Source organism: Cheilinus undulatus, linkage group 15 (genome assembly GCF_018320785.1).
Source record: "Cheilinus undulatus linkage group 15, ASM1832078v1, whole genome shotgun sequence".
Classification (NCBI taxonomy): Eukaryota; Metazoa; Chordata; class Actinopteri; order Labriformes; family Labridae; genus Cheilinus; species Cheilinus undulatus.
In genome coordinates, this window is record NC_054879.1 from 23,332,724 (window position 1) to 23,358,635 (window position 25,912).

The 25,912-nt window shown below is 39.1% G+C and overlaps 1 protein-coding gene across 1 annotated transcript in view; it reads left to right on the forward strand.

Moving 5' to 3' along the window:
* Nucleotides 1-25,912, forward strand: part of kcnh3 (potassium voltage-gated channel, subfamily H (eag-related), member 3) — a 221,102-nt gene that overhangs the window by 125,219 nt on the left and 69,971 nt on the right. Inside the window, exons 2-4 of the mRNA XM_041807208.1 lie at nucleotides 5,871-6,104; nucleotides 15,730-15,864; nucleotides 25,613-25,752. Coding sequence (XP_041663142.1) covers nucleotides 5,871-6,104; nucleotides 15,730-15,864; nucleotides 25,613-25,752 — 509 coding nt within the window. The remainder of the gene's footprint in view (nucleotides 1-5,870; nucleotides 6,105-15,729; nucleotides 15,865-25,612; nucleotides 25,753-25,912) is intronic.

The following is a 25,912-nucleotide window of genomic DNA, read 5'->3' on the forward strand; positions in this document are numbered from 1 at the left end:
GCTTTGCAAGGTTAGCACGCCAAAGCAATTGCTTGAAACGCTCAATAAATGAGGACAAGTTTTCTGTAGTGTCAGGTTCCTTGCAGTGTGTGATGATGGCAGTAATCTGCAGTCATGATGGCATACTAATGTTTTGTACTGGTTTAGTGGTCACTCCATAGGACCCAGCCCACCTATCGGCTGAGTGCCAAGGTCAGCCCTACACATGCCTCTGTGTGTTAATGAGTGACTGAGTGAGTGACAATACTTTCAGAGCCATACATACAGAGTTGTGCTATGGGTGGGGTTTAGTTGTACTGAAAGCCTTCGGTAATGGCTGCCTTCACAGAGGTACATGCCTCGGATATACAGTGCTTAACAAATTATTAGACCACCACCCAAAGTAAAGTTTATGCCACAGCTGCCCTAAATTAACAGCATTGGTAATTACCAAAATCATTCTTTATGTTTCTGCAATGGTTAATACACCAATATGTAGAAGCTCTTTAACCCAAATGATATTTTTAATGCTAAAATATCATTATTATTGTTATACATGAATTTTCAAATTTACTGATTTAACAAAAAAAACTGAAAAAACAGTAAAGCACATTATTATCTCCTGATTAATATGTCAAATTATAGTCATTTACTTGCATTCCTGAACAGAAAAATGAGTTTTAGTGGTTGAATGTTATGTTTGATTAATTTCTGACTTCTCAGAGAAGGCCAGTGAGCCGGCTCAAATTTGGGTATAAACAGGTGAATTAGTTTGAAATTCCTCATTCCTGTTCAAAATGGTAAAACATTGAGAGCTCACTGAAAATTAAAGAGTCCGCATTAAAGCACTTTATGATGCTGGATGGTCTCTGAGACAAATATGACAGGTGGTCTAATAAAATTTTTAAGCACTGTACCTTTAGCATTGCATCTGTTTTACAAGAACTGGACCATGTTTCTGTATGAAATAAAGAATCAATCAATCAATCAATCAGTCAGTCAGTCTTTATTTATATAGCACTTTTCATACAATGCAATGTAGCACAAAGTGCTTTACACACAACATATAATTTAAAGAAAAATACATTGGTTCAAGCCCCCCCCCCCAACCCACCCAGTATCCCCACCCTCTTCCCCACTCTGTAGTCCATACCTTGGCAGATGTGTCGTATATAATGGATCCCTTACAAACAGGAATAAAAGAATAAATAAACACTAAAAGCTTTTCATCTTGGGAAAGATGTTTTTTCTCTCTTCTGTTGACCTGCTTCTGCATGACTGTAATGGGGGAAAGGTTTACTTGTTGTGTGAATGCTTGTATACAATGGCTGCTAGTGGAGTGATTAGCTCAGAATTAGCCACAGTGGCACTTTTGTCGGAATTAGACAGTTCTCTATTAAAACAAGTGCAGAGAGCAACAGTGAAAGCTTATCATGACAGAGAAGGAGTTTTTGCTCTTCTGCGGACCTGCTGAGGTATGACTTTGTGAGAGTTACGGGGAAAGAGTTAGTTGTTGTAAGTGGTTGTGTACAATGCTTTGCTAGTGGAGTGATTAGCTCAGACTTAGGCATATTGGCAGTTCCGGGACAAAAAAGATGTTTCCCCGTTCTGTTTCGGCATGGGGTTGGGATCATTATGGTTACGGTTTTCCGGTGTATCCAAGGGCTGATGTTGTGGTAGCCTTTAGCGCAGATAGCTATAGGAAAGCCGCAGTTTAATCAGAACAGTTTAGTCAGGTAAAATTGTGGGAAAACCCCAGAAGCCTCTGGCCCACATTTACACTGACAGGATGAGGAGGAAAGCTCAGAGAATCCTGGCGGACAGCTCTCATTCTCTGTCCTGTCAGTTTGAGCTTCTGAAGTCTGGGAGGCGCTACAGAGCTCCCCTGGCCAAAGGTCCTTTCAAAAAATCCTTTATACCAAATGTCATCGCCATCTTGAATTTGACAAAGTGACCAATCCACACATATGACCTGAACTGCTCTACCTCTATGTTTTACTTATTTTACTAGATCCCATCTTACCTCTACTTTTATTCCTATTTTTACTATAGCTCACCTCTGTTTTTATTGTGTCTATTATATGTGTTTATGTATGACGATGTTTTTACTTTAGTGCTGTCTGTCTCCTGTGCTGGTGAGCCAAAGACAATTTTCCACCTTGGTGGACAATAAAGAATGATTCTATTCTATTCTATTCTATTCTATTCTATTCTATTCTAACTGGACCACATCTTTTTTTAACACAAGAGCCACACTGAAAGCTTTTCTTGCTAGGGAAGCCCCCGAGCGGTTTTGGTATCAATTTTAGATGCATGCGCACTACGTCATTTGTCACTCTGACGGGCCCGTCATGAATGTGACAGACAGAACGTTCCTCCAGTCACCTTCTGAAGATTTTCTCAAAAGTCCTACTCTTCCCAAATGCTTTTTATGGGAGCTTTCCCAGATGAATGTCAAGTATATTCATGTAATGATATGAGTTGATTTGGCTTGTCAGGTTTGCTATTTACTACTGACCCTTTCTATGACATGGTCCTATTCATACAAAGCATTTTTATTAATAATAATAATATTCATATATTTTTTATCTAGTGCTACTTTCACAGCTGTTTTTCATATCTTGTTATTTCTACTGCTGCAGAAATATTTATAGATAATTATGCAGCTTTACAGTCTACTGTAAGTGCTTTTTGACCCATGTGGAGCATTTGAAAGGCCATTAAAATAAATAAATATCAGCCGTATAAAGGTCAGAACACATCAGAGGCAGAGTGCATGGATTCCCTTCACAGACTGACTTGAATAGAGATTATAAACATTTTTATTGTCTTACCCATATAGAAATAAAGTCTGATTGATTGATTGATTAAGAAAGGATGGACCCAAAATGAGACAGGATAAAATCAGTTCTTCCAGAAACTGACTAAAACAGTCACAAACTGAAGGCACCTGTCCACAGCTAGAGACAGAAATGGGGGATGAAGGTGACATAACAAAGACATAAACATGGATGAGAGGGTTCATTAGGAGAAGATGAACATGAAATCTGCCACAGCAGCAGATACTTTGACATTTGAGACTGATACAAGAGAAACAGATCATTGTTGTTAACCACAGATTTCTTCTTTTAATCATAAAACAGCCTCATCTTTTTATTATCACATGAGTTTTTCCTAAAATGGGTGGAAAATACTGTAAACACTGTCCCAGTCATGGTGTTATTGTTTGCATTTGTTATTAATTGACATCATTTTTCTCTGTTTTAGACCCAATCAGCGCATCTTACCCAGGGTGCTGTTGACTATGTGCAGCCCTTTTGGCCCTGTTTACACCTTGCATTAACACCCATGCTACCAAATGGTTATCCTAATGTGGACAAATCTCAATGCATACTCATGACAATTTGACATTGAAACGCCCAGCCTGCATATAGATATGGTCTAAAATGCCTTAATAAGCTTGACATATACTCACAGAGGAATTATGGCTGCCAAATGTTCCTTGTGTTTGTTTGACGAGCCAGCTGCACACCTCAGACATTATATTCAAATACACATGCTTTAATATAGAGTTGGCTCCTTTTTTGGAGCTTTAACACCCTCAACTTTTCTTGGAAGGTTTTTCGCAAGATTTTGGAGTGGTTCTGTGACAGTTTGTGCCCATTCATTCTGTAGAGCATCTATGAGGTCAGGCACTGATGTTGGACTAGAATATCTGTTTCAGTTCATCCCAAAGGTGCTGGATGGGGTTGAGGTAAGGACTCTGTGAGGACCAGTCAAGTTCTTCAACACTGAACTCATCGGACCACATCTTTAAAGTAATTCTTCGTTCACTGGGTCACAGTCATGTTGGAGTAGAAAAGGATCTTCCCCAAACTGTTGCCACACAGTTGGAAGCATAGTATTGCCCAAAATGTCTTCGTATGCATTAAGATTGGCCTTCTCTGGAGATAAAGGGACTAGCCAAACCCTGAAAAGTGCCCCAACCTATTATCTCTCCTCCACCATGCTTCACAGTTGGCACAATGCAGTTAGGCAGGTACATTTTTCCAGCATCTTCAGATGTACCCATCTGACATTTGATATTGGTGGTTCCTCCCATCCAAACAACTGTCCATACATCATTTCTGTGCCTCTCCTACCATGGCTTGGCATCACTGTATGCTGTCTGCAGTGAAGCAGCTGCTGATTTGAATGAATGGGGGCCAATTAGCCATGAGATTTAACAGCTTTTCTCCATCATGTTATCATAAACATTGTTTTAAAATTGTTTAGTAAACAATTGTTGTATTTTACTATCTAGTTTGAAATAATGGCGCTATTCAAGTCAACAGGGAAGCAGGGACAGGCAGGTCATCACTGAAGATGTATTGTTAATGCAAATGCATGCATTAATGCACAGTTACTTAGTATTGAGCATGGCAGTTGGTGGAAAAATTAAACGGGATCTTTGTCTTTAAGCCTGATGTCTTCTGCTGGGAGCGTCTCCATGCTCAGAGCTCACTATGACACCAGTGTTTCCCTCAGGACAAGCTCAGAGGAAGCAGCGACCCAGGGGAATCAGAGGAAGGTGGTCGTCACTCTGTTGTTTGTGTTTTTGTAGGTGTCACTGAATAGATCTGCAGCTCCCTCACTCCAGGGAGAGCAGGAGAGAGGAAGTGTGCACGTGTCAGACTTGGCAGAGCAATTAGCTAATGAGAGGATTATTTTGTGTTGAGACTGACTGGTGATAGTCTAAAAAAACGACACACAAACATGTTTTTCCTGCATTAGGAGACATACTCTGATGCCTCTTTTGTGCAGATTTAGTCCCATAAACACAGATCCGTTCCCACGTCTGTCACTGATTTGCTCAATCATCGCCTCACTCTTGGTTTTAAGCTGTCTCACACAAACTTGCCTCACACATCAGCCGTTAGATATTAAAAACAGGGGCCTCGGGGGCCCTCAGATTGATGGATCAATAAGAACGCTGGAGCACAGAGTAATAAATAGTCCATTTCAGAGTGTTCACACATCTACACGCCTCAGGCTATCGACTAAATATGCACCCACAAAATTTTCCACACTCACTTTGAACACACAGAGCCAAACTAATCCATCTCCTCCTGATCACTGATCAGGAACCTCAGCGGGTTTTCAGGGTGTTGAAGCAGGTAAACAGGACCATGCTCCTCAGTCAAGAAATAGTTAACCCAGTAAGGCTGATGTACTTTCTGCTGTATGAATTAATAAGAGCTCATCATTTTTGTAATAACTCTTGACAGTGTTTACTTCAGCCAATCGATTGCTGTTACTGATCTGCTGCAGCCTCCTCTGGTAAAAACCTGCAGCTGTGTTTACAGCTCTCTCTCTCTCTAAATGTGGCTGTTTTCACGTGCTCTGGTTTGAATATTTTGATCAAAATTAACGTGTTTGTATTTTAGGTGGATGCAGGATTTATACACATATTTGTTTGAGTGTTAAATATTTATATTTGGTTGTAACTGGATTGAAACTGCAGCTTGAAATATCTTTAAAGTTGGTTATCTCTTGTCTGGTCTCTCAGCAGAATTATAAAAAAGTAATTTAGATCAAAATAAAACAGAAGTAGCCAAAGAATCAGACCACAGTGAGAACATTATATCAAACAATGCAGAGCTTATGTAGATTGGACAGGATTTTCCTATTTGATATACATTTTTTATGGATCACCTCATTGTATTGAGTTATACAGGATGCACAATATACTGTATAATGATAATTATCACCTATAGTCTAAGTATTTAATGTATCTTTTTACTCCAATAATAGAATCTTAACAGATAAAAACCCATTTATTTACTCTGTTTACTTTATAGTTGAATTCATACTGATTTCTCTCTTGCTTTTCTTGCTTTCTTGTCTTCCAGACAGCAACTTTGTTCTGGGGAACGCCCAGGTTCAGTCTCTCTACCCCATCGTCTACTGCTCCGACGGCTTCTGTGAGCTCACGGGTTATGCGCGAGCTGAGCTCATGCAGAAGAGCTGCGCGTGTCACTTCCTGTACGGCCCGGAAACGAGCGACAGGCTAACGGCTCAGATCCAGGGAGCTCTGGACGAGAGGAGGGAGTTCAAGACCGAGCTGGTCTTCTACAAAAAGGAAGGTGAGACTGCCTCAACACAACACAACGCACGTTGTGGTTGATGGAGAGTTTTTAATCTTTTTGTTTGTTTTTTTTTACTATTTGTCATTATTGTTTACTGTGTGTCACACATAAAAATCTTTGAGTTTTAATTTCAGTTTAGCTTTTTTTGTCTTTATAGTTCCATAACTTTTTAAAAATTAGAGTGACATTAGCACTGCAGCACACATATTCTTAAAGCCAAGGTTGTTCTGAATAAGAGGATGTTTGGAGCTTGACTGTGCACCACAGGTTTGATGTTTCACAAGCTTTGTAGACAAAAAGTCCAGGCGAGACTAAATGGTTGTAAAATATCTTAGGGGTCAGAGGGTTAAATAGGTCATCTGTACTTGAAAGCAGGGATTATACTCCGCTGTCATTGTGTTAAAAGATGCAATGAGAAATGTTGTCGGCTATGTTCATTGTTTCTTTCCATGGAATTAAAAAAAAACATCCACAAAGATTGTTTTTTGAATAAAATGTAAGTAGTAAAAGGGTGTTTTATTAACGGAACGCTACTAAGAAAGTCATCTTTCATTTTATTATATTAAGAATACTAAAGAGAAAATGTTTTAAATGACAGATTGTTAATCGGTTAAGGTAAACCAATTGCCCACTTTTTCATTGGAGCACAATTGCCAAGTTATTTAGTAATAATAATCATTTTAAAACAGTTTAAATTAGTCTAAAATCACCCCTGGATACCACCAGACCAGTAGGAAAATTCAGCTGCCGTGGCCAGGTTTGAACCAGTAGAGGGCAGTCACTATGTCTGTAACACAGATATTTCATTCATAAATGTGGAGATTAAGACCTAAATTGTCAGCAGTAGTGTTAAACACACATATGCATACATTTTCAGCCGAACAAAGCTCTAGGGGTGTAGTTACCCTGAAAATATAAACCTTTTTACAGTAGGGGGAAAACTCCATATTTTCATTGTTATTCTGCACCAAGGGTTACCAAACTTCCCATGCTGGGACACCAAAAATAACATTTCCAGAGACTGGGGACCCCCAAAGTCCCTGTAGGTTGTTAAAGCTTGTCATGCTGTGCAGAGCCATGCACACACACAAGCAGGCCTTTCCCAGCGAGACAAAAAAATGCACAACATTCAAAAACCCTATTATAATTTGATAGTAATTTACTGTAAGAAAAAAACAATAATCTTAGTGCATGTAGCATGAGCGGACAGGCTTAATTTTTAACATGTAATGGGTCAAATCTACCATTTGAAATGCTTGAAATTGTTTTAAGGAAAGCATCTTGAGACCACCCTCTTAGTGTCTGCCCTCCATGGTGTCCCAGCCCACAGTTCTACACCACCTACTCAGACATGAGAAAATACGATGGTCTTTTTCAAAGTGTCATGTTACTGTGTTTGATCAGCAGAGAAACTCTGTCAGATTGGCAAAAGTAGCCACTTAATGTTGCAGGAAATAATTTGATTCCGCTCAGTATAGAAAATTATCTCTTAATGGAGCCAGCAGAGTGATTTCAAATTGAATTATAATTGAGTTGAGTGAAAATAGAATATTAGCTGGGGGCATTTAGGGTGGGCATACAGAGGATAAACGAGAAAAGGAGGATCATTTTTCTTCTTTTCATTTCAGCAAGGTGAAACTTTGACCATTAAAAACATCGGCTGCTGAAATCATCCCATGCCACATCATTTGCTGATAGCTGGTGTTTGTCATCATGGTTGATATTGGCTGATAAATTGATGTATCTGTGCTTATGAAGTTTATAAAGTAAGTTTGCTAACAAGCACAGAGAGTTTAAAGGTTTCAAATTATTCATTTCTACTAGGCATAAATGAAGGCTTTGCTCGAGTGTTTGAACAGATCTTGGAAAAGTTTTCTTTGTCTTGAGAGCACCAAGCAAATTGGTTTAACCTCAGAAGCTCTTAGGATGAGTTCAGTGGTCGACAGATCGGGCTGTGATTGGGCTGGGCAGATTCAAAGGTCAAAGTGTTTGAGGGTGAACAGTGTGGCTTTTTTAAAGAAGAGAGGAGCAAGCAAAAGATCCCTGGATATCGACTAATCCTAATATCCATGTGGATTTCTGCAAACTGACATATATACTGTACATTTAACCCTCTTTTATGTCCAGGGAGGGAAATTGGCAGCTCAGAACTTCAAGGCCCTGTAAGGGGTATTCAGAAACAAGTGAATGTTCCCTCTTTGTTCATTTGGACAGATGTGAACACAGTGACCAAACTTGCACTCTAAAAAGATAAAGGGTATCTGTTATTTTTCTAATGAAAAAAAAACACCCAAAATGTTCAACTTAAACTGTCAGGAGTTTAGAAGGACTAAAAGAAGAAGTAAAACTTTTTTTTTAATTACAGGGTTAAAAATCCCGTATCCCATGAGGGAAATCAGACCAGAAGAAGCCTTTTTTTCTTTTTCCTTCAGTTGAGAGCCTAATAAAATCATGTATTTTACTAGGACTGAGCGAAATGTTAGCCCAGAATCATCACATTATCATCATCTGGGCTTAGAAGACTCATTTCTGTAAACTGGAGCCGTATGTTTTACTGCTGGTATGATGTACTTCTGATGAAGTACTTTGTTAGTTTTAGTCCAGATGGAATGGGACACACACCTTCCAAAACTTTTGTCTGGTCAGTCCACTGAATACTTTCCTAGAAGTTTTGGGGATCATTAGGGTGTTTTTAGGCAAATGTAAGACACGTGTTCTTTTTTGTCAGCAGTGGTTTTTGCCTAGGAACTCTACCATGATACCATTTTTACCATATCTTTCTTATTGTTGAATCATGATCACTGACCTTAACTGAGTCAAGTGAGGCCTGCAGGTCTTTAGATGTTGTTCTGGGTTCTTTTGGGACCTCCTGGATGAGTCGTCGTTGCGCTCTTGGAGTAGGCAAATTTTGGTTGACTGGCCGCTCCTGGGAAGGCTCACCACACTTCACAGTTTTTTTCATTTGTGGATAATGGCTCACAGCGTGGTTGGCTAGAGTCCAGAAGCCTCAGAAATATCTGTCTCTTTCCAGACTGATAAATGTCAATGACTTTGTTTCTCATCTGTTTTTGAATTTCTTTAGATGTGTCAGGATATGTTGCTTTGTAGATCTTACTGACACAATGAAAAAGCATGCTGTGACATAACCATGTAAGAATAGCCCTTTGCTGGTCACTGCTTTGGCAAATCTTACTTGATGTTGATAATATAGTATTACTTTTCAACAATTTTAAATTCCTCTCAGACATATGTTTCATTGCTCACCTGGCAGTAGAACCAAGCCAGAGTGGCTCTACAGGCGTATGTAGATCTTCATATTCTGCCGTTTTTATCGAGGTGAGAGTAATGCGTTGGATCTAGGTCCGTATATGCAGCTGAGCTGACTGTGTAATACATATGTATGTAGGGATGTGAGATACATGAACTACTGAGCCATACATGTATTAGAGAGTAGCATGTCTCTTTTATGTACTGAGTCAAAGGAGCTTTTATCTTTGAATCAAAACAACACGATTCACCACAATCAATGGGCTGAAAACTGCAGCGGTCAGCCAGGAAGGGACTGGTTTTAAAAAATAATGAATATAGGTACGATTCATATAGACGCTGTACATTTAATAAAGACGGGAGAGGTGAGAAATGAAGGAGAGAGTGAGAGAGTAACAGCAAATCAGGAAAATGAAAAAACCTTAAAGGGACAGCTGACTGTGAAAGAAGGAATAAACGTCCACTCATTCATACACCATTTAATAATTTATAAACCAGAGCTGTGATTTGAGATGAGAATTAGAAAGATGAATGAGGAGGTTAAGAGAAAAAGGCCCAGTCTGCGAAAAATAGAAAATAAAAGCTTTGATGGAAGAGAGAGACAGAGGGAGGACTTGGACACATCTGCTCCTCAGAGATATCATCCAATAACAAAGAAGAACAGAGGGCTATAAAAGCTCATTCTTCACTAAGAAACACATGACAAATTAGGAGTGTTTCAGGCTTTCACTGGCTCCCCATGAGCTCACATTAGCATTTTAGCTTTTCTTCAGGGGAGCAAGAGAAGAACAAACACATTTTTTATACATTTTTCTTTACTCACAACATCATGGCTCCTTAAATAAACACTGGGGGCAAATAAAAAAAACGCATTTGATTAAATAAGTGAATACCCATTTAACATATTCACACCAATCAAAACACTGCAGTTATTGGGAGAATATAGGATTGTCAAGATGAATCACATTAATCACAGTTCATTTAAATTTGCATTTATTGTAGTTTTGTTTTGTTTAAATTGTGTTAAATTGCATATTATATCTTCCCTTTCAACAAACTTTTGTAAATTCACATCAGTGTCCCCCTGCAGCCATATTGATGTCTAAAAATGACCACTGCTCCTTAATCTCTTTTCACTTTAAAAACTCACAGACAGCTCAGTGGGCAAGTCTGAAATCATCTGTAACAAGTTTCTTTTTCTGTGTAGAAGTTCATGTTAATCTACCCAAAAAGCAGGTCTGTATACAAACAGGAAGTTGATTACCCTTAGTGTAAAACAGTAGAAAAAAATGAATGCAAAATATTAAGATTTTAGAAGTTGAGATTAAAATATCAAAATGGTCCTATGAATTCCCAGGCAACAATGTAAACAGTCAAAAATCAAAAATTCCCCAAACAAACAGGAAGTTGAAATCAAAGGACCAGTATGTCTGTACGATATCACAGGCAACAGTGTAATCAGTCAGAAATTCCCAAAACAAACAGGAAGTTGAAATCAAAGGACCAAAATGTCTCTTGTCAAAGGCCACAGTGTAGCTGTCAAAAATTCCCCAAACTTTTCTTTTTTTTTTTTTTTTTTTTAGCCCAAAATTGCCATGTAGCACCATAAAAAACAGTGAAATTCAAATGACGTTTCAAAATTGATTCAGTGATTCAAATAGCCTGGTGCACTTCCTGTAGGGACTTTGGCATGGATCTAAGAGTCTTTTTGTAGGTGTGGTCATGATGCCCATCATGGGCGTAGCACAGGGGGGCGTAGCAAAGGTGCCGACAGCCCAGGCCCACAGTAGGGAGGGGCTCTTGAGGTGCCTGCAATGAAAAGTGTGTTTTTGTTTAATTTTTCTTAGTAATTAGTGTCATAATTGAATCAAAAGTGACTAAATGAATCGGTCAACAGATTGACATTTGTATCAAATAGAGTAAAATACAATACGGGGGGGGCCCTCCCTTAAAAATGTCCAAATGGTGTAGTCCAGCACTGCAAACTAATGCAAGTAGATTTGATTTAACCGTAGTAAAAATGTTGCTCATAAACTGGGAAGTTATGTTTAAAAAATCGATAAAATGCATAGATATTTGTAAAAATTGTGTAACATTTGTTGCTTCGCTAGCTGGCTAAGTGGAGCCCTGTGTGATATTCTTTTTACTCATGGTCAAACATGAAGAGTCTGAACAGAGACAGCATGTTTTTGTTTCCATTGTGTTTCAGTCAAACGGGGACAAACCAGCCTCAGCACACGCTTTATTAATGTGATCCTCCCTCCTGTTTAAATGCAGTATTTACATGTATGATCCCCTGATGGGAATTAGTCAGAGAGCTACAGGGAACAGAACGTAAAGAGCAAAAATCAGCTCACAAAGTCACGATGCAGAGCTGAAAGGTGAGTAACAGAAAACCTGAACAGATTGTTTCAGACTAAATTAACTGATTTTATTCAGCAGTCAGCGGGACGTAACATTTAATAACCTCATTTCAAGGACAAGGCATCAAATATTCAACAGTTTCCTCTAGTCAACAAATCTTATGAAAGGCCAAAACGATAATGAAATAACCAGGAACCTTCATATCTGTGCAGCTGTTTGTTCCTTATTCCTCTGAGCTGTCGGGATCCACAGTAGGACTTTTTATCCTTTTTTCTATTACAGTGTGTCCACCATGCCTTAGACCAGCACACTTTAGTCCAAGCCTATTAAAGTGGAGATTTATAGCCTCATTAAAGGTCTACTACTGCTACTGTGAAGTACAAACTTACAGTTCAGAGTATTTTTCTATGTTGTGGTTTCCTGGTAGGCAGGGAAAGTTCATTTATTTAGGACCATTCAATCATGCATAAAGCAATATAAGTGGGACCAGCTTCACTGGGGCAAACACTGTTGACAACCACAAAATATAGAAAACATTTCCTACCAAAGCAGTCCTTGTGTTCTGTAAGATTATTTTTGCCTTTTATAGAATACTGTAGTTGAACAGAGACAGGAAACATGGGGAGCTATATAGGTTATATACAGAAATATCTAGAACTTAAAGTCATCTAAAAAAGTGAGCATGACCCAATACAAAGCCCTGACCTTTGGAGAAACTGCTGCGAGCGCCCCCCCTCAGACAGCTGGTACAGACTCTGTTCACCCACAGAGTCCTGTACAAAACCAACCAGCTTAAGCCAAATTATTCAAAAATGAAAGAAAATAATTAAATCCTTGGCAAAAATTAACCAAAAAACGAAGCAAACTGGAATTCTGTTTGTCTATTGATAGGGAATAGGCAGTTGCAGACTACTTAAGCATGGCGACTGAGCCATAGCTGAAGAAATGTTTGACCATGTACGGACTCAGGGAACACAACCTCGCCATCATGGACACCATAGACAAGAGGAGAAACTGTGCACCCACTGCAGCCAACAGAAGGTGGAAACAGAGCTGCACTTTCTAACCCTGTCTATCATAAAAGACATCAGAGACAAGTTCTTTCCACATTTCTTCAGCAAACAAAAAAAAATTCCCAACGTGTGCTGTTGTGACCAAGTTTTTGATATCAATCCTAATGAAGCTCAGCATTAGTTCATGCAAGACACAGTAATCACACACCCAGCTGTGATCAGCTGATGGCCTGCTTATCCCAAATATCCCACAGCTCTTTCTCTTAACACAGCGATTCCTTTTAATATGACATACCTCTCGCTAAACTCTGTCTGCATTAATACTGATGCAGCACACTGCTGCTGCTGGCAAAAGGTAACCTCCTCCACCCCAGCCTCCTCCTTTATAGCACAAAGCTTGTTGCACCCTCATATTCATACTCATGCTACTATATACTAATTGCCTTTGAACGAGTTTTATTGTATTCAGTTTTCATTGTCATAAATGTATCTATCCATATCTGGGTTTCTAGACCTGTAGATCCATTTTTAAAAAAAGGGTTTAATGTATTGCAAGGATGTTTCTGAGATATTTTTTCTGCTATTGTTGTTGTTATAATTATTATAAATGTGTACACTGATTTGATACAAGGAAACAGACGTTTTTCCATGTCAGTAGAGCCGACCGAGCCTGCTGCAGTTCCTCTTTGACATTTTAAAAATATTTCTTAAATTTTGCCTGAATATTTCACTACTTTTGGAACATTTAAGTAGCTTGGGAATCAAGAAAGTTTTAATTTTTGAAAATGGGACACTTGGCTAACAGCTAAATTATGGCCTTTTGCTAGCATTTCTCTGTGCAGAAATCACTTCTTGCTCCCCAAGGGGAGTTCTTTGCTACTGCATGGTGTCACCTGCAAAGAAGCTATACAGCTATAAATGCTAACATACTCATGCGTGTTTGTTAGAGTGTTGGGCTGGACATTAAAAAATCAATCCACTAGAGGTCGCTGTCCCAAACAGACCTCTACCTCTATTTGGTTGCTGCTCTATCTTTTTTTCCACCTACAGTAGCTGTTCTGTTATAGCTCTCTCTATGCAAAGCAATATGTGTTTGTGATTTCTAAAAACCTGCGCACTATTCAGGATTATTTCAAAGTTTGGGTAAAATTCTGCCATTTTTCAATTTATTCTTCTTTGTTGCGTTTTGCTGCTTTGGCTTCCACTGCAGGCTAATTTGCTCAATACTGCCCCTGCAATTACTGATGGGATTGCAGCAATTGTACCCTAAGCATATGCTTGCAGAGCTTGCTATTTGTAGAAATAGGAGCAAAATAAAAACAGATGGATCTGTCCACATCTGTATGCATATCAGAAAGAGAGCATGAATGACTCTTTTGTCTTTTGCAGTTTAAAAGTTGCAATTTAGTTGATGTTATCCTTCTTCAAGAACAAAATCATAAAGAAAATTATCACATTTATGCCAGTGTATATACCAAAGCTACTAAAGTATTCACAAATTCATTTAAAGTCAGACTATACAGCAGACACTGGAGGAAAAGCATCTGCAGAATACATGTGCTGCTTTATATTTTCTGAGATATAAAGAAATTCCCTTGATGATGGAAAAATCAGCATTTTATATCCAAATAACAAGATATTAGTCAAAAGCTTAAGTAGCATGAGACAACAGATTAAATGAAATCTATGTATTTATGTCTCATGTCTTAGAGCCTCTGAAAAACTACACTCCTCTCGCCTCTATAAACACAAACACAGCAGACCTAAATGATACACATTCTGCTGCTGCAGCACAAACAGTCAAGAATCAAGAAGCTTCCTTGGACAGGCAGTCAAGGGAGCCTCATATATTATTGTTTTCTATTTTGTTTCTCTTCTCACTTGAGCCCTTTAGGAGGTTAAGAGTGAATGTATATGTCCTGAAATCTCAGCTCCTCATGGGGAAGTCTGCGGGCAGAGAAGAAGCATCTTTTAAAGCAGCTGGGAATGAATGCACTCTCATTATAGCTGCAGGCACACAGTCCTCCAGAGTAAAGTCACACATGGAGAAACTCTGCAAATGTAACAACCGCTCAACTGGTCAGGGAGATATTTTTTTAACGAATGACGTAAAACATGTTTCACTGACGCACGCAGAGTCTGCCTCCCCATGTGTCCATCCTTAAATCTTTATTCTTGGATTCACTTTTAACGCTGTTTCATTGTTGATCCTCTGATTTAGAGTCAAAGAGGGTTACAGCAGCCACATTAATGTCTTAGAGTGTTTTTGACACAGCATGCAGCTAAAAACAAGCATTTACACTTACAGGATGTTATTTCCCTCTCCTCATTGTAATGCTGACATAATTCTTAGTGTAAAAGGAGGATGGAGAAGATATGTGGAGATCAGTTTTCTGTATGCATTTCTGTATTTTAAATGCTTGTCTCAATTTAGAAAGAAATGCAAATATTAGCATTGTTTCGGTTGCTACTTTTGCTTAACAATAACTTGGCCTACCACATAGACTGTTTCACATCTACATGGCATGAGGTATATGACACATGCAGCTGGGTGACTCCCCATAGATTGTGTTTGGGAAGGGGAGAACCTTTTAAATTGAAACCAAGGGTGGTGACTGGATGAGTGCTCTACATTAATTATGGGCCAATCAGAACAACCAAACAGGCTGAAGTAGGAGTTAACTCCATAACCCATGCTCAGCAGGCAGCTGTTATCAGTTCTGATCAAACTGCTGCTATAGTTGCATGCATGTTAATCTCTTCACGAGCCACCATTGTTTGCAAGCTTGCAGTCCTTTCAACTACACCATACGCTCTCCACAAATGACGCTAGTTGAAAGCACCTTTAGCTTCATGTTGGTAATTGATTATTGATGATGCTGAGTGTGAGAGAGACTGACAGTGTCATTGCCACTGTTTACATTTGAGCTGTGCATATGATACATTTAGGTGATAAATGTGCTGTGTTCTTTCTGCAGGTACACAGTTTTGGTGTCTCCTGGACATTGTCCCCATAAAGAATGAGAAAGGAGAGGTGGTTCTGTTCCTCGTGTCCCATAAAGACATCACGGACAAGAAGAAGGACCAGGACCCTGAGCAGGGACCTGATACGGGTGAGTTAAACCCTCTTAAAACTCTGCAGAGGGCTGCTTGATTCAAAGAATATGTGGAGTATGCCATCCCTTCTTTCAAGGTTTTTTCAATGAAAGACAGAGTTAGTTCACGTGGCATCATGGGAGTTGTTTGGTTTTAAACAAAGATGGTAGCTAACTGAAATCTTGATTTACTAAAAAATAATAGTTGAAACTTTAGTGAATGCTCATGAACAGAACATGACATAAAGCAGATCCCCTTTCTTTCTGCAGTGAAAATGTGACGTGGGTTTGTCATTTATATGAGATTTTAATGCTGAAATCTTTCATTTCATACCTTTTCATCTATTTTGTCAAAACCGCAGATTGGAGCCGATTGACTGTGCTTTTTAAATTATAGTATATCTCACCATTGCTTTAATGTCATTATGTCATCTCAGTCAAATTTTGGTGCCCTGCTTTATAGTTAAATATTTCACGGTGTCTGACTCTAATAACAGTCTATGACAGCTCCATCATCTTCTCTGTGTGTGTTAACATGATTTGAATTAACCTGCATCACTGCAGACACTGACTACATATTAAACCGTTCAGCTGCTGTTATTGTAATTTTCAGCAAACATCAATTAAACCTCAATTTATCATTTTCATGTGTGTGTCTTTCTGCTGTTTAATCTCAGCCTGATTAAATAAGTGTGTATCAATATGATTAGTGCATTAATATGAATGAATGCCACGTGGTGAAGCATTAAGAAAGTGTTTAGAATAACACTGAGTGATGGGATTATGCTGAGAGCTGATCAGGAGGTCACACTTAATATCAGTTGATTGTGTTTGTGAGTTAATTACAGGCAGCCAGGAAGTGATTCATGAAGAGAACATGTAAACTTCACGGACATCTTTTCATGTACAGTTTTATTTATCCACTGTAGGAAACATAAAAACGTCATGGATATGGATCAGTGTTTAAATTATGTTCAAAGGTGACTTTCTCAAAGTTAAGTGCAAATCTAAATGCAGGCTTGTTAGTGTGTCTGAAGGTGAGAAAACAATAAATTGTCTAAGATTCTTTCTTATCTCCAACTTTTGCCTCTTCCCTTTGATTTGAATACAAAAGGGAAGAGGTGAAATGTTCTCATATAAATCGAGATGACCCTTCAAGCTTTACACTTGCAGAAGTAACTCGATCTCCAAACACGTTTACTAAGAGTGTTAAATGGTTTAGGACAGTTTCAGTCCAACTCATGACCAGATCCAACTAAATGTTTTTTTGGCATTATGTAGGACTATGAAACAAAATCTTGTCCTGTCTTAGCTGACAGTCTAACAAAAGCATGAATTTGATCCCAACCAATAAACAAAGACAGGCATTATTCATATTCATGGATAATGTAAGATAATGCAGGCTTAACTCTAAATTAAACCAAAGCTTACCATGTTGAGCTCACACACTCTACAGCTAGGGCTTCAATGATCAACATATCCATGCTATTAATGGACTGTATATTAATAAGAAAAGGGGAGAGAGCTGCTGTTAGCAAGAATACACTCACTTACTGGTCTCGTATAGTTGAGCATTGTTTGCCTTCATTGGTAAAAAATTATCCAATAGTATAGAAAAGTGGGGAAGAAACCCATCTTGATGAATGGTGCTGCATTATGATATCAAGTCGAATGGTTGGCCTGATAATCCTGATTGAATCAAATTATGAGACCAGTGGAGATGCACAGCTCTGCTCTACATGCACAAATCACCATTGCAATCTAAAACGATATACAGCATATTGTGCGGCCCTGACCCCCATGCATCTGTCTTACAGGTTGTTTGCAATCATGTGGTCCCAAATCCTCCAGGAGTGAGTGTGAATGGCAGAAAGTTAGTACTTCACAGCTCTAAATGGACCTGCAAACTGCAATTATGATCAGAAAATTTCTGTATATATTGAGTATGATTCCTTCTTGTTACAAAAAAGGGATTTTTTTTTTTTCACCTGCCGTGGAGGAAATCAATATCACAAATTACTCAGTCCTGCAGACCCCCCAGTGTCCAGCATTGTCTATCCAAATGATAGGAGACAAGAGACTCAAGAAGTCTTGTACTGCTAAGAGCTAAGAGGCTATCTGAGCCTCTTTTACATATAAGGCAAGGCAAGTTTATTTGTATAGCACATTTCAGCAACAAGGCAATTCAAAGTGCTTCACACAGGTCATTAAAATACATTGACAAAGGGAAAAAGAAACACAATGAAAACATTTTAAACAAAGCATGTAAAAGGTGATTAAAAACAGCAAATAAAACCCACACAAGATAATAATGATAAAGATAAAAAACACATAAAAAGTTTTTTAAAACAGCAAAAAAAACAAACAAACAAACAAACAAACAAACAAAAAAAAAACAATAAAGATAAAAACAGATATTAAAGTAAAAGTTACAGTGCAGAGTTTGAGCAAACATGGAAAATTTGAAAGGTAAAAAATTTTTTAGTCAAAGGCAGCAGTGAATAAGTGTGTCTTCAACCTTGATTTAAAAGAACTCAAACTCTCAGCAGACCTGGTGTTTTCTGGGAGTTTGTTCCAGACATATGGAGCATAGTAATTGAACGCTGATCCTCCATGTTCGTTATAAACAAATTCAAATCTTTTCACAAACACTATTTTCATTACAACAGTGATACACTATCAACTAAATAAACCTTGTTGGGTCAGCAGTAGAGTGATGATGTGCCGTTCACTAACAGGTCTGTTCTGCTAAACGGCTCTTTAATGTTGGCCACTGTAGCTAGCTTCTCTTGAGTGCCAGTTTCCTTTTCTCCATCCTTTGTCATTCTTTAATCCACATTTAAAAAGCCAAACTGCCAATGAATGAAGAGCTATTAAGGAGCCAAACAACCAGCTCTACTGAGCTGAGCCAAATGATCTGTTTCTCTGAAAAGAGACAGATTTCCCATTACAACAGAAGAGATTGGACTGAGAAGACATGGGCAAGATCAGGGTTTAATGAGCTAAACCATGACAAAACTGGACTGCACCAAACTGGTAAAGTCTATGTATGGTCCATTCATGAGCAGGGACGCCACTCATCAGGCTTTAGGCACAGGCTGACTAAATTCATGCCTGCTGCCGTTTTACCATGAGTGTTTTTTCAAATCTTTTTGTTTTTGCCAGAATATTTCACTATTCTCGGGACACAGAAATAGCTTAAGAATTAAGAATATTTCTATTTTTGTGCTTTGAATGCTTGGCTTAGTTGTAAATGGCTCAAATCATGGACTTATTGGTAGAGTTTCTCTATGCCAAAATCACCACTTGCCCTCCAACTGGATTTCTCTACTGCTGTGTGGCGTCATCTGCAAAGATCCTATAAAAGCTTTTTCCAACTGCATGTAAACACACAAAAGTCTTAATTTCAGCAAACAGGACTTGGAGAATATACTGTAACTCTACCAAATCCAGCCCCTGTAGGATTATAATGTGAGTTTCAGACCAAGGCAGGATCCCAAACAGTATTACTCAGATCTTTGTCACCAGTGACAAAAAGATATAAAACACAGACATTAGTCCAACTATTAATAATATAAAATGCTGCATGTGGTCGTATTTCTTATGGAGCACACACTCTTAATCGATCCTTCACCATTTCCTGTTGTGAGGGGATTCAGATGCGTCAAATTTCTTGTATTTTCCATTCAGAAATCCCAGAATGCAAAGCTGAAGGGTAGATTTAAAAGTCTTACTGTTGAGTTTATAAGGGAATGTCTCAATCACTCTCCAAAAACTCTGAATGTGTTTGTAATCCTGCAGACAGCATCCTGAAAACACTGAATCTACTCTTATTACAGACATTCAAATCTTCCTTAAAGCTCCTAAATCCTGTAGGGAAAGCTGAATACCGACCATGTGGAGAGACAGGAAGGAGAGCAGATTAATCAAGACTCTTGAGATGAAGTGGCATCTCAATTTTGAGCTTTTTAAAAATCGTCTGTCTGTGGTGCTTCCTCAGAGGAGAGAGCACCTGCTTGAAACCGTTCACCCATTTTCCACCCACTTACTTTCTCAATATCTCATTGCCCTATATGGCTAAAATGCATGACAGTTTTTTTACACAGTGCATGAGCCATTAGCTTTTTTAATTCATGCTACCAAGAAGTGGGTGCAGCACACACATCATGAGGTGGTGCACAAACAGAGAAGAAAGGTTGGATGAAAATGGAACATGACACATAAACAACTCAAACAACAGGCTGGTTTTTGCTCACTCAAACCTTCCAGGATGTGAAAGTAAAACAAAAGTGACAAACAAGGAGGAAAAGTAGGAAGAAAAGACTTTGACATTAACAATCTGATAATCGGACACATAGAAGTCACATTTACCTGCCTGTGTCGCTCAATAGGACAGCGCTGGCGGTCTGAGCAGCTCACTTTAGCACTTAGCTCAGCATGATTCGCCTTTTCTGAGCACAGAGTGGGTTATTGAGATGGAAATAGAGTGGCTGCAAAAGGCTGGGAAAGCTTTTATGTTGGACATAAATACAAAGAAATGGGGGCTGCCAGCCTTACTGTGATTATACAAAGCAGTTTACTCCTAAAGCAGTTAAAGTTTCAACCCGCTCACCGCTGCATTGATAGACCGCATTAAAAATTCAAAATGTATGGTCAGCTAATTGTCATCCAGCTCAGAGTCTCCTCCAGAGAGCACAGAGAGCATGCATACTCTTTAAAAGCAATACATCAGTGATCATGGCGTAATGAAAAGAATAAATCCTCAGACTGGTAAATACCATCCTCTTTTTTTACATTCTCCAATCAGCCAACAGCAGATAACAGAATATCAGTACAGCAGACTAAACACCTGTTTGTATAGAGAGCAGCATTTCTCATCAAATCATGTTTATCCACTAATAAATGAACTGTTTTCATTTTCAAGAAGAGTCTGCATTCAGACCACATTTGGAAACAGCAGCACACAGTTCAACCAGGAGAGACTTAAAAATGAGTGAAAAAAAATATTTATACTGCAGATTTTGATGAAAGAGAAATGTGCAATGTCTTCGGTGGTTGGAGTCCATAGTCAGTACTTCATGTACCTGATGGGGTAGTGAGGCCAGCAGCAGAAACAGGATTTACCTTCTGGGTTCTTTGCAGATGATGTCAAGTAGCAGCAGAGAATTCCCCTTGGGGGGCAAGTAGGGATTTCTGCACAGAGAAACTCTACCAAAAAGGCCATGTTTGAGCTGTTTATGACTATGCCAGATGTTCAAAGTGTGAAATAAAACATTGTTAGTTCTTAAGCTACTTTGTGTCCTGAAAGTAGTGAAATATCCAGGCAAAGTAAAGTTTTAAAAAACTCAACAGGCAGGAATTTAAAAAGCCTGTCTAAAGCCTGGATGAGCAATTTGACACAACACTCGTGTATGGTCCATTTCCACAAAGCAGTCTGTTTTGGTTCAGTCCATGGTTTAGCACATTAAACAGATCTATTTGTGTTTCCTCAGCTGACATCTGTCCAGTCTTGCTTGTTGTGACAGGAAACCAATCTCTTTTAAAAGGAACTCTACATGATCAGATAAAGTCACCATATTATATTTATATTTGTCGCTGATGTGTATGTTGAACAAAAACTCTCTAGATATTAGACATTTTACTAGACATTTGAAGAAAGTTTTGAATAAAAATTTGAATTAAATCACCAGGACGATGCCATGTTTTAGTCTGCACTGCATTCTGGGTAGTGTGACTTCTTGGGGCTTCAGCAGTCCTCTGCCCATACTATTTCTATTCATTAATTCCCCATCAAATCGTTATATTATGAACTTGATCAAACTGTTAGTGAAGAGAAAATTACAAAGATTTTACTCTCAGTGTAAACAGAAGTGAATGTAGTCATAGAGGCAAAAAGATGGCAAGTGGAGTTGATTTTATGATGTCTGTATTAGTACCTGATCTTGATCCTTGTCATATCCCAATGTCTAACTGATCACCTGATGGCTTTCCTTCTTCATATGCAAATGTCTATCCATTAAGATAGACTTGTCTGATCATGTAAAGCTCCTTATAGATCATTTGGCTCAGCTCAGTAGAGCTTGTTGTTTGCCTTTTTTTTAAATGTGAATTAGATAATGAGAAAGAATGGAGGAAAGGAAGCTGGAACTCGAATGGGAGCTAGCTTTAGTGGCTCACTTTAAAGAGCCATTTCGTAGGACAGGCTCATTAATGAATGGCACAACATTACTTGGCCTCTTACCTCACAAGGTATAACTGGATGGTAGTACATGGCTGTTTGATTCAAAGCATGTTTGTGACAAAAGGAGGATTTTTTTTTTTTTTTTTTTTTTTATGTTAAAGGGCTCAGCTAGCCCATAGCTTAGTTTTAGACACCTCTGGACTCTGATCTCCCTTTATCTGACTAGATGCTTGACGCTAGGAGGTCTGAGAGGCTGAGTAATTTGTACAATCAATCAACTCCACATGTGATAAAACGATGGTAAAAACCACTGTTTTGTGAAGTGTAGGGATTGTAGTCAGTGTCCAGGTCCATTTAGACCTGTAAGGTACTACCTTTTCCCTCGTTACTATTAATTCCTAATGGTGGTCCTGTACTCCCTGATCCCCATGAACATTCAGGATCACATGGGTGCAAATAACCTACAGTATCTAAATTGTACATTATATGCATTATGAAGCACTAGATGCAACAACAAAAACTTAAGATTTTCATCACCAAGAATGGGAACAAATTCCTCTTTCACTACCTGAACAAAAAGTGTTTGGACTTTCTAGCTGGTATCTAATTCAGAAAGTGTTAACATATAAAGAAACAAAGAAGTCTGTAATTTTGAACATTAGTTATCTTGTCTTTTTGCTTAATTCAGTTAAATATTATTTGATAATAATGTGATGTGACTGCAGGTAAACACCATCATTCCTGCGTCAAGGTTTAGATGCATTCTGGTGATAAAATTTGTCTTGCTTTGACTGAACCTTTCTATGCAGACGGTTTAATTAGAGCAGATTCATTTCCCAGTGTGGTTTTCTTCTTCTACTGAAGAAAAAGGAGCTGATTCATCTATCACTGCAGAGATAAAGATACAGCTAAAGAGTTCCAGCGAATCCAGCCTGAATACAGAGAACAAATCAAATTTACAGGCTAAGAATGAAAATGATTTGGTTACAGGGGTGGGTATTTGCCAAGCATGACATCATATTAGAGCCAGACAGAGGAGCAATCATGATCGGAAATGTAAAATGGAAATGAAGCGAAGAAGGAAAGATTTTCTGTCTAGATGGTGGCTCAACAGAAAAAAATCTCTCTTAAGGCTTCTGTGTGTTCGATTTGTGGTATAATGCACTCTATTCACGTGGACTCCTTTACCTGATCTAATCTTTCATTAAGTGGATAACTTAATGAAAGGATGATGTGAGGGGGATTTTTTTAGGCGTGCAGTCATTGTTATCGACCATGCTCTGTAAATACAGATCTGGATCTTAGCCCAGATTATGAAACTCTCCATAAAGAGATCCTAGTTTAGTCAATAAAGAGCCACAAAGGCAGACAGCAGGTCGATATCATATCAAATATTTACTCACGGACTTAAGCAGTATGTGTTCAACAGAATACAGAGGAGAAATGCTGTAACATGATGAGAGTTTGGATTTAACACAAACCTGCATCAAAACCGGAAAAAATTCTAGCAGAGATAGTTTGAGCCATGTGAGACCGGAGGATGTTAAAGCGACACTGTGGTATACGGTAGAGGTTGGAAATTCAAAGAAAATTACTGGAGCAAAATCCAATGTTCTTGCACACGAACCAGGATTAGATTTGTATGACTCTACAACCTCAAAGTCCGTTCCCTGGATGTTCACCACTGCAGCAGGAGTCGATTTGAGTCTGCTGAAATCCACCACCAGTTCTCTGGTTTTCCCTGCGTCGCTCTTGAAGTGGTTTCACCGACACCAGTCTACAAAGTCCTGGTTTAGTTCTCTGTACTCCCTCTCATCCCCATTAGTGATGAGGCCATTGACAGCTGAGTAATCAGAGAATTTCTGCACATGACAGCTTGTCATGCTGCGAGAAAAGTCTGCAGTGTACCACAAAAGCTTGGGATGTAAGGTGTTGAAAGCACTGGAGAATTCAGACAACATGATTTTCACGGTTCTCCAAGCCTTCTCCAGAGAGAGGGATCTCTGCAAGAGGTAGATGACATCACATCAGATCATCAGACGATCTGATATGATGTCAGGGTTACTGGCTTGTAGTGATTGAAGTCCCTAGGATGTAAGATTTTTGGCACTGGTACCATGCAGGATGTCTTCCAAAGCTGTGGTACCATCCCCAGTTTCAGGCTCATGTTGAATATATGCACCACAATCCCAAAAAGCTGATCCAAGCAGGATTTACGCAGGATCTCTACAAGACTATTTAATCCCTCATATATCTTGAAAGTTGGTGAAGCTGGTGCCAAAAAAACACAATGTTCATGCTATATATTTGTCACAATAATGGAAATTGCTGGGGGGGTCCACAGCAAGAGCAAACAACGGGAATGGGATACAGCAGCAACTTAGAAATTCATCAACAACTCAACATAACACAAATGGTAGAAAGGTAGAGTTCCTCAGCATATTTTCCTGCTGCCTGCTGTGTCCATCAGTCCATCCCTCCATTTTCTACACCACTTATTCCATTTGGGATCGCAGTGGGCTGGGGCCTATCCCAGCTGTCATTGAGTGAGAGTAGGGGTACACACTAACCTGGCACACCAGAAGGATGTGTTTCACACATCCATCTGGAAAACCACTCATAGACAGCGTTTGGGAAAGGGCAGAGCCTTTGAAAAAAACTTGGACCGTAACTGGATGAACGTTCTGTCTGTCACATCTTTACGGGCCAATCAGAGCAACAAAACACATGATGAAGCCACTACCAAGCTACACCCATAGAAAACAGGACAACTCCATATCTATGGCTACACCCCTTCTGAAGGAGTAAACTCCATAGTCTCCTTAACTGCATAACGTGAACCATGGTGACTATAAACATGTCAGTACACAACTTTTGTGGGTTTTGAAAAGAAAACAACTCACTGCTGTTCTTTGTTCTTCTTTTAATGAAGAAATGTCGTCAAGTTCTGATAAAACTGGCGCCTTAGCAACATCCACGCTGATGTCTTCCTCTATAACTGCTCTAGACTCTTGCTGCCGCTTGCTTATGTCACGACTCTGCCACGCCCAAAAGTACTGCCCCGCGACGCCGATTGATCCTGTCACTTTCTAACTGGGCCCTAACGGTTCAGACAGGAGCTTTGCAAGATGGATTTGCCAGTGAGAAACACTTAAATGGGCATATCCATCTGCTTTGCAAGGTTAGGTACATCCTGAATTGGTCACCATTCAGAAGCAGGGCTGACATATCAAGACAAACAACCAGGAATGCTCACACTCACACCTATGAGAGTGAGGGGGCAATTTAGAGTCACCATTTAACTGAAAAAGCATGTCTTGGCCTGTGGGAAGAAGCTGAAGAAAACCCAAGCATGCAGGGGGAGAGCAAGCAAATTCCACAAAAAAGACCCTGACCCAGTTCAAACCAGGAACCTTCATGCTGTGAGGCAGCAGTGCTAACCCCTGCACTGCTGTGCATCCCAGTGTGGATGTGACTTTCTTAATTTTTGCAGTAAGCAAACTTTCTCTCTGAACTTTCTGTTACTTCTTGTTACCATTCATTATGAACTCTAATATGCCTCATCACGTCCTCTCTCCTCCACAGATGAGGAGACCGGTCTGGAGGTCCATCAGGTTACGCGACCTCCAGGATTCAACGCCAACCGACGCCGCAGCAGAGCCGTGCTCTATCACCTGTCGGGACACCTGCAGAAACAAGACAAAAGCAAGCTTAAGATCAACAATGTGAGTCTCTCTGCATCAGTTTACATGAATACTAAAAGGTTTAGTCGAAAATATTGCATGTTTTTGAAATAATGTTATTTTTGTTTGTTTTTTTGTTTTTTTGCAAAACTGGCCTCAGACTGCTGCTCCCATAATCATTACTTTTACCTTTGAATCTTTT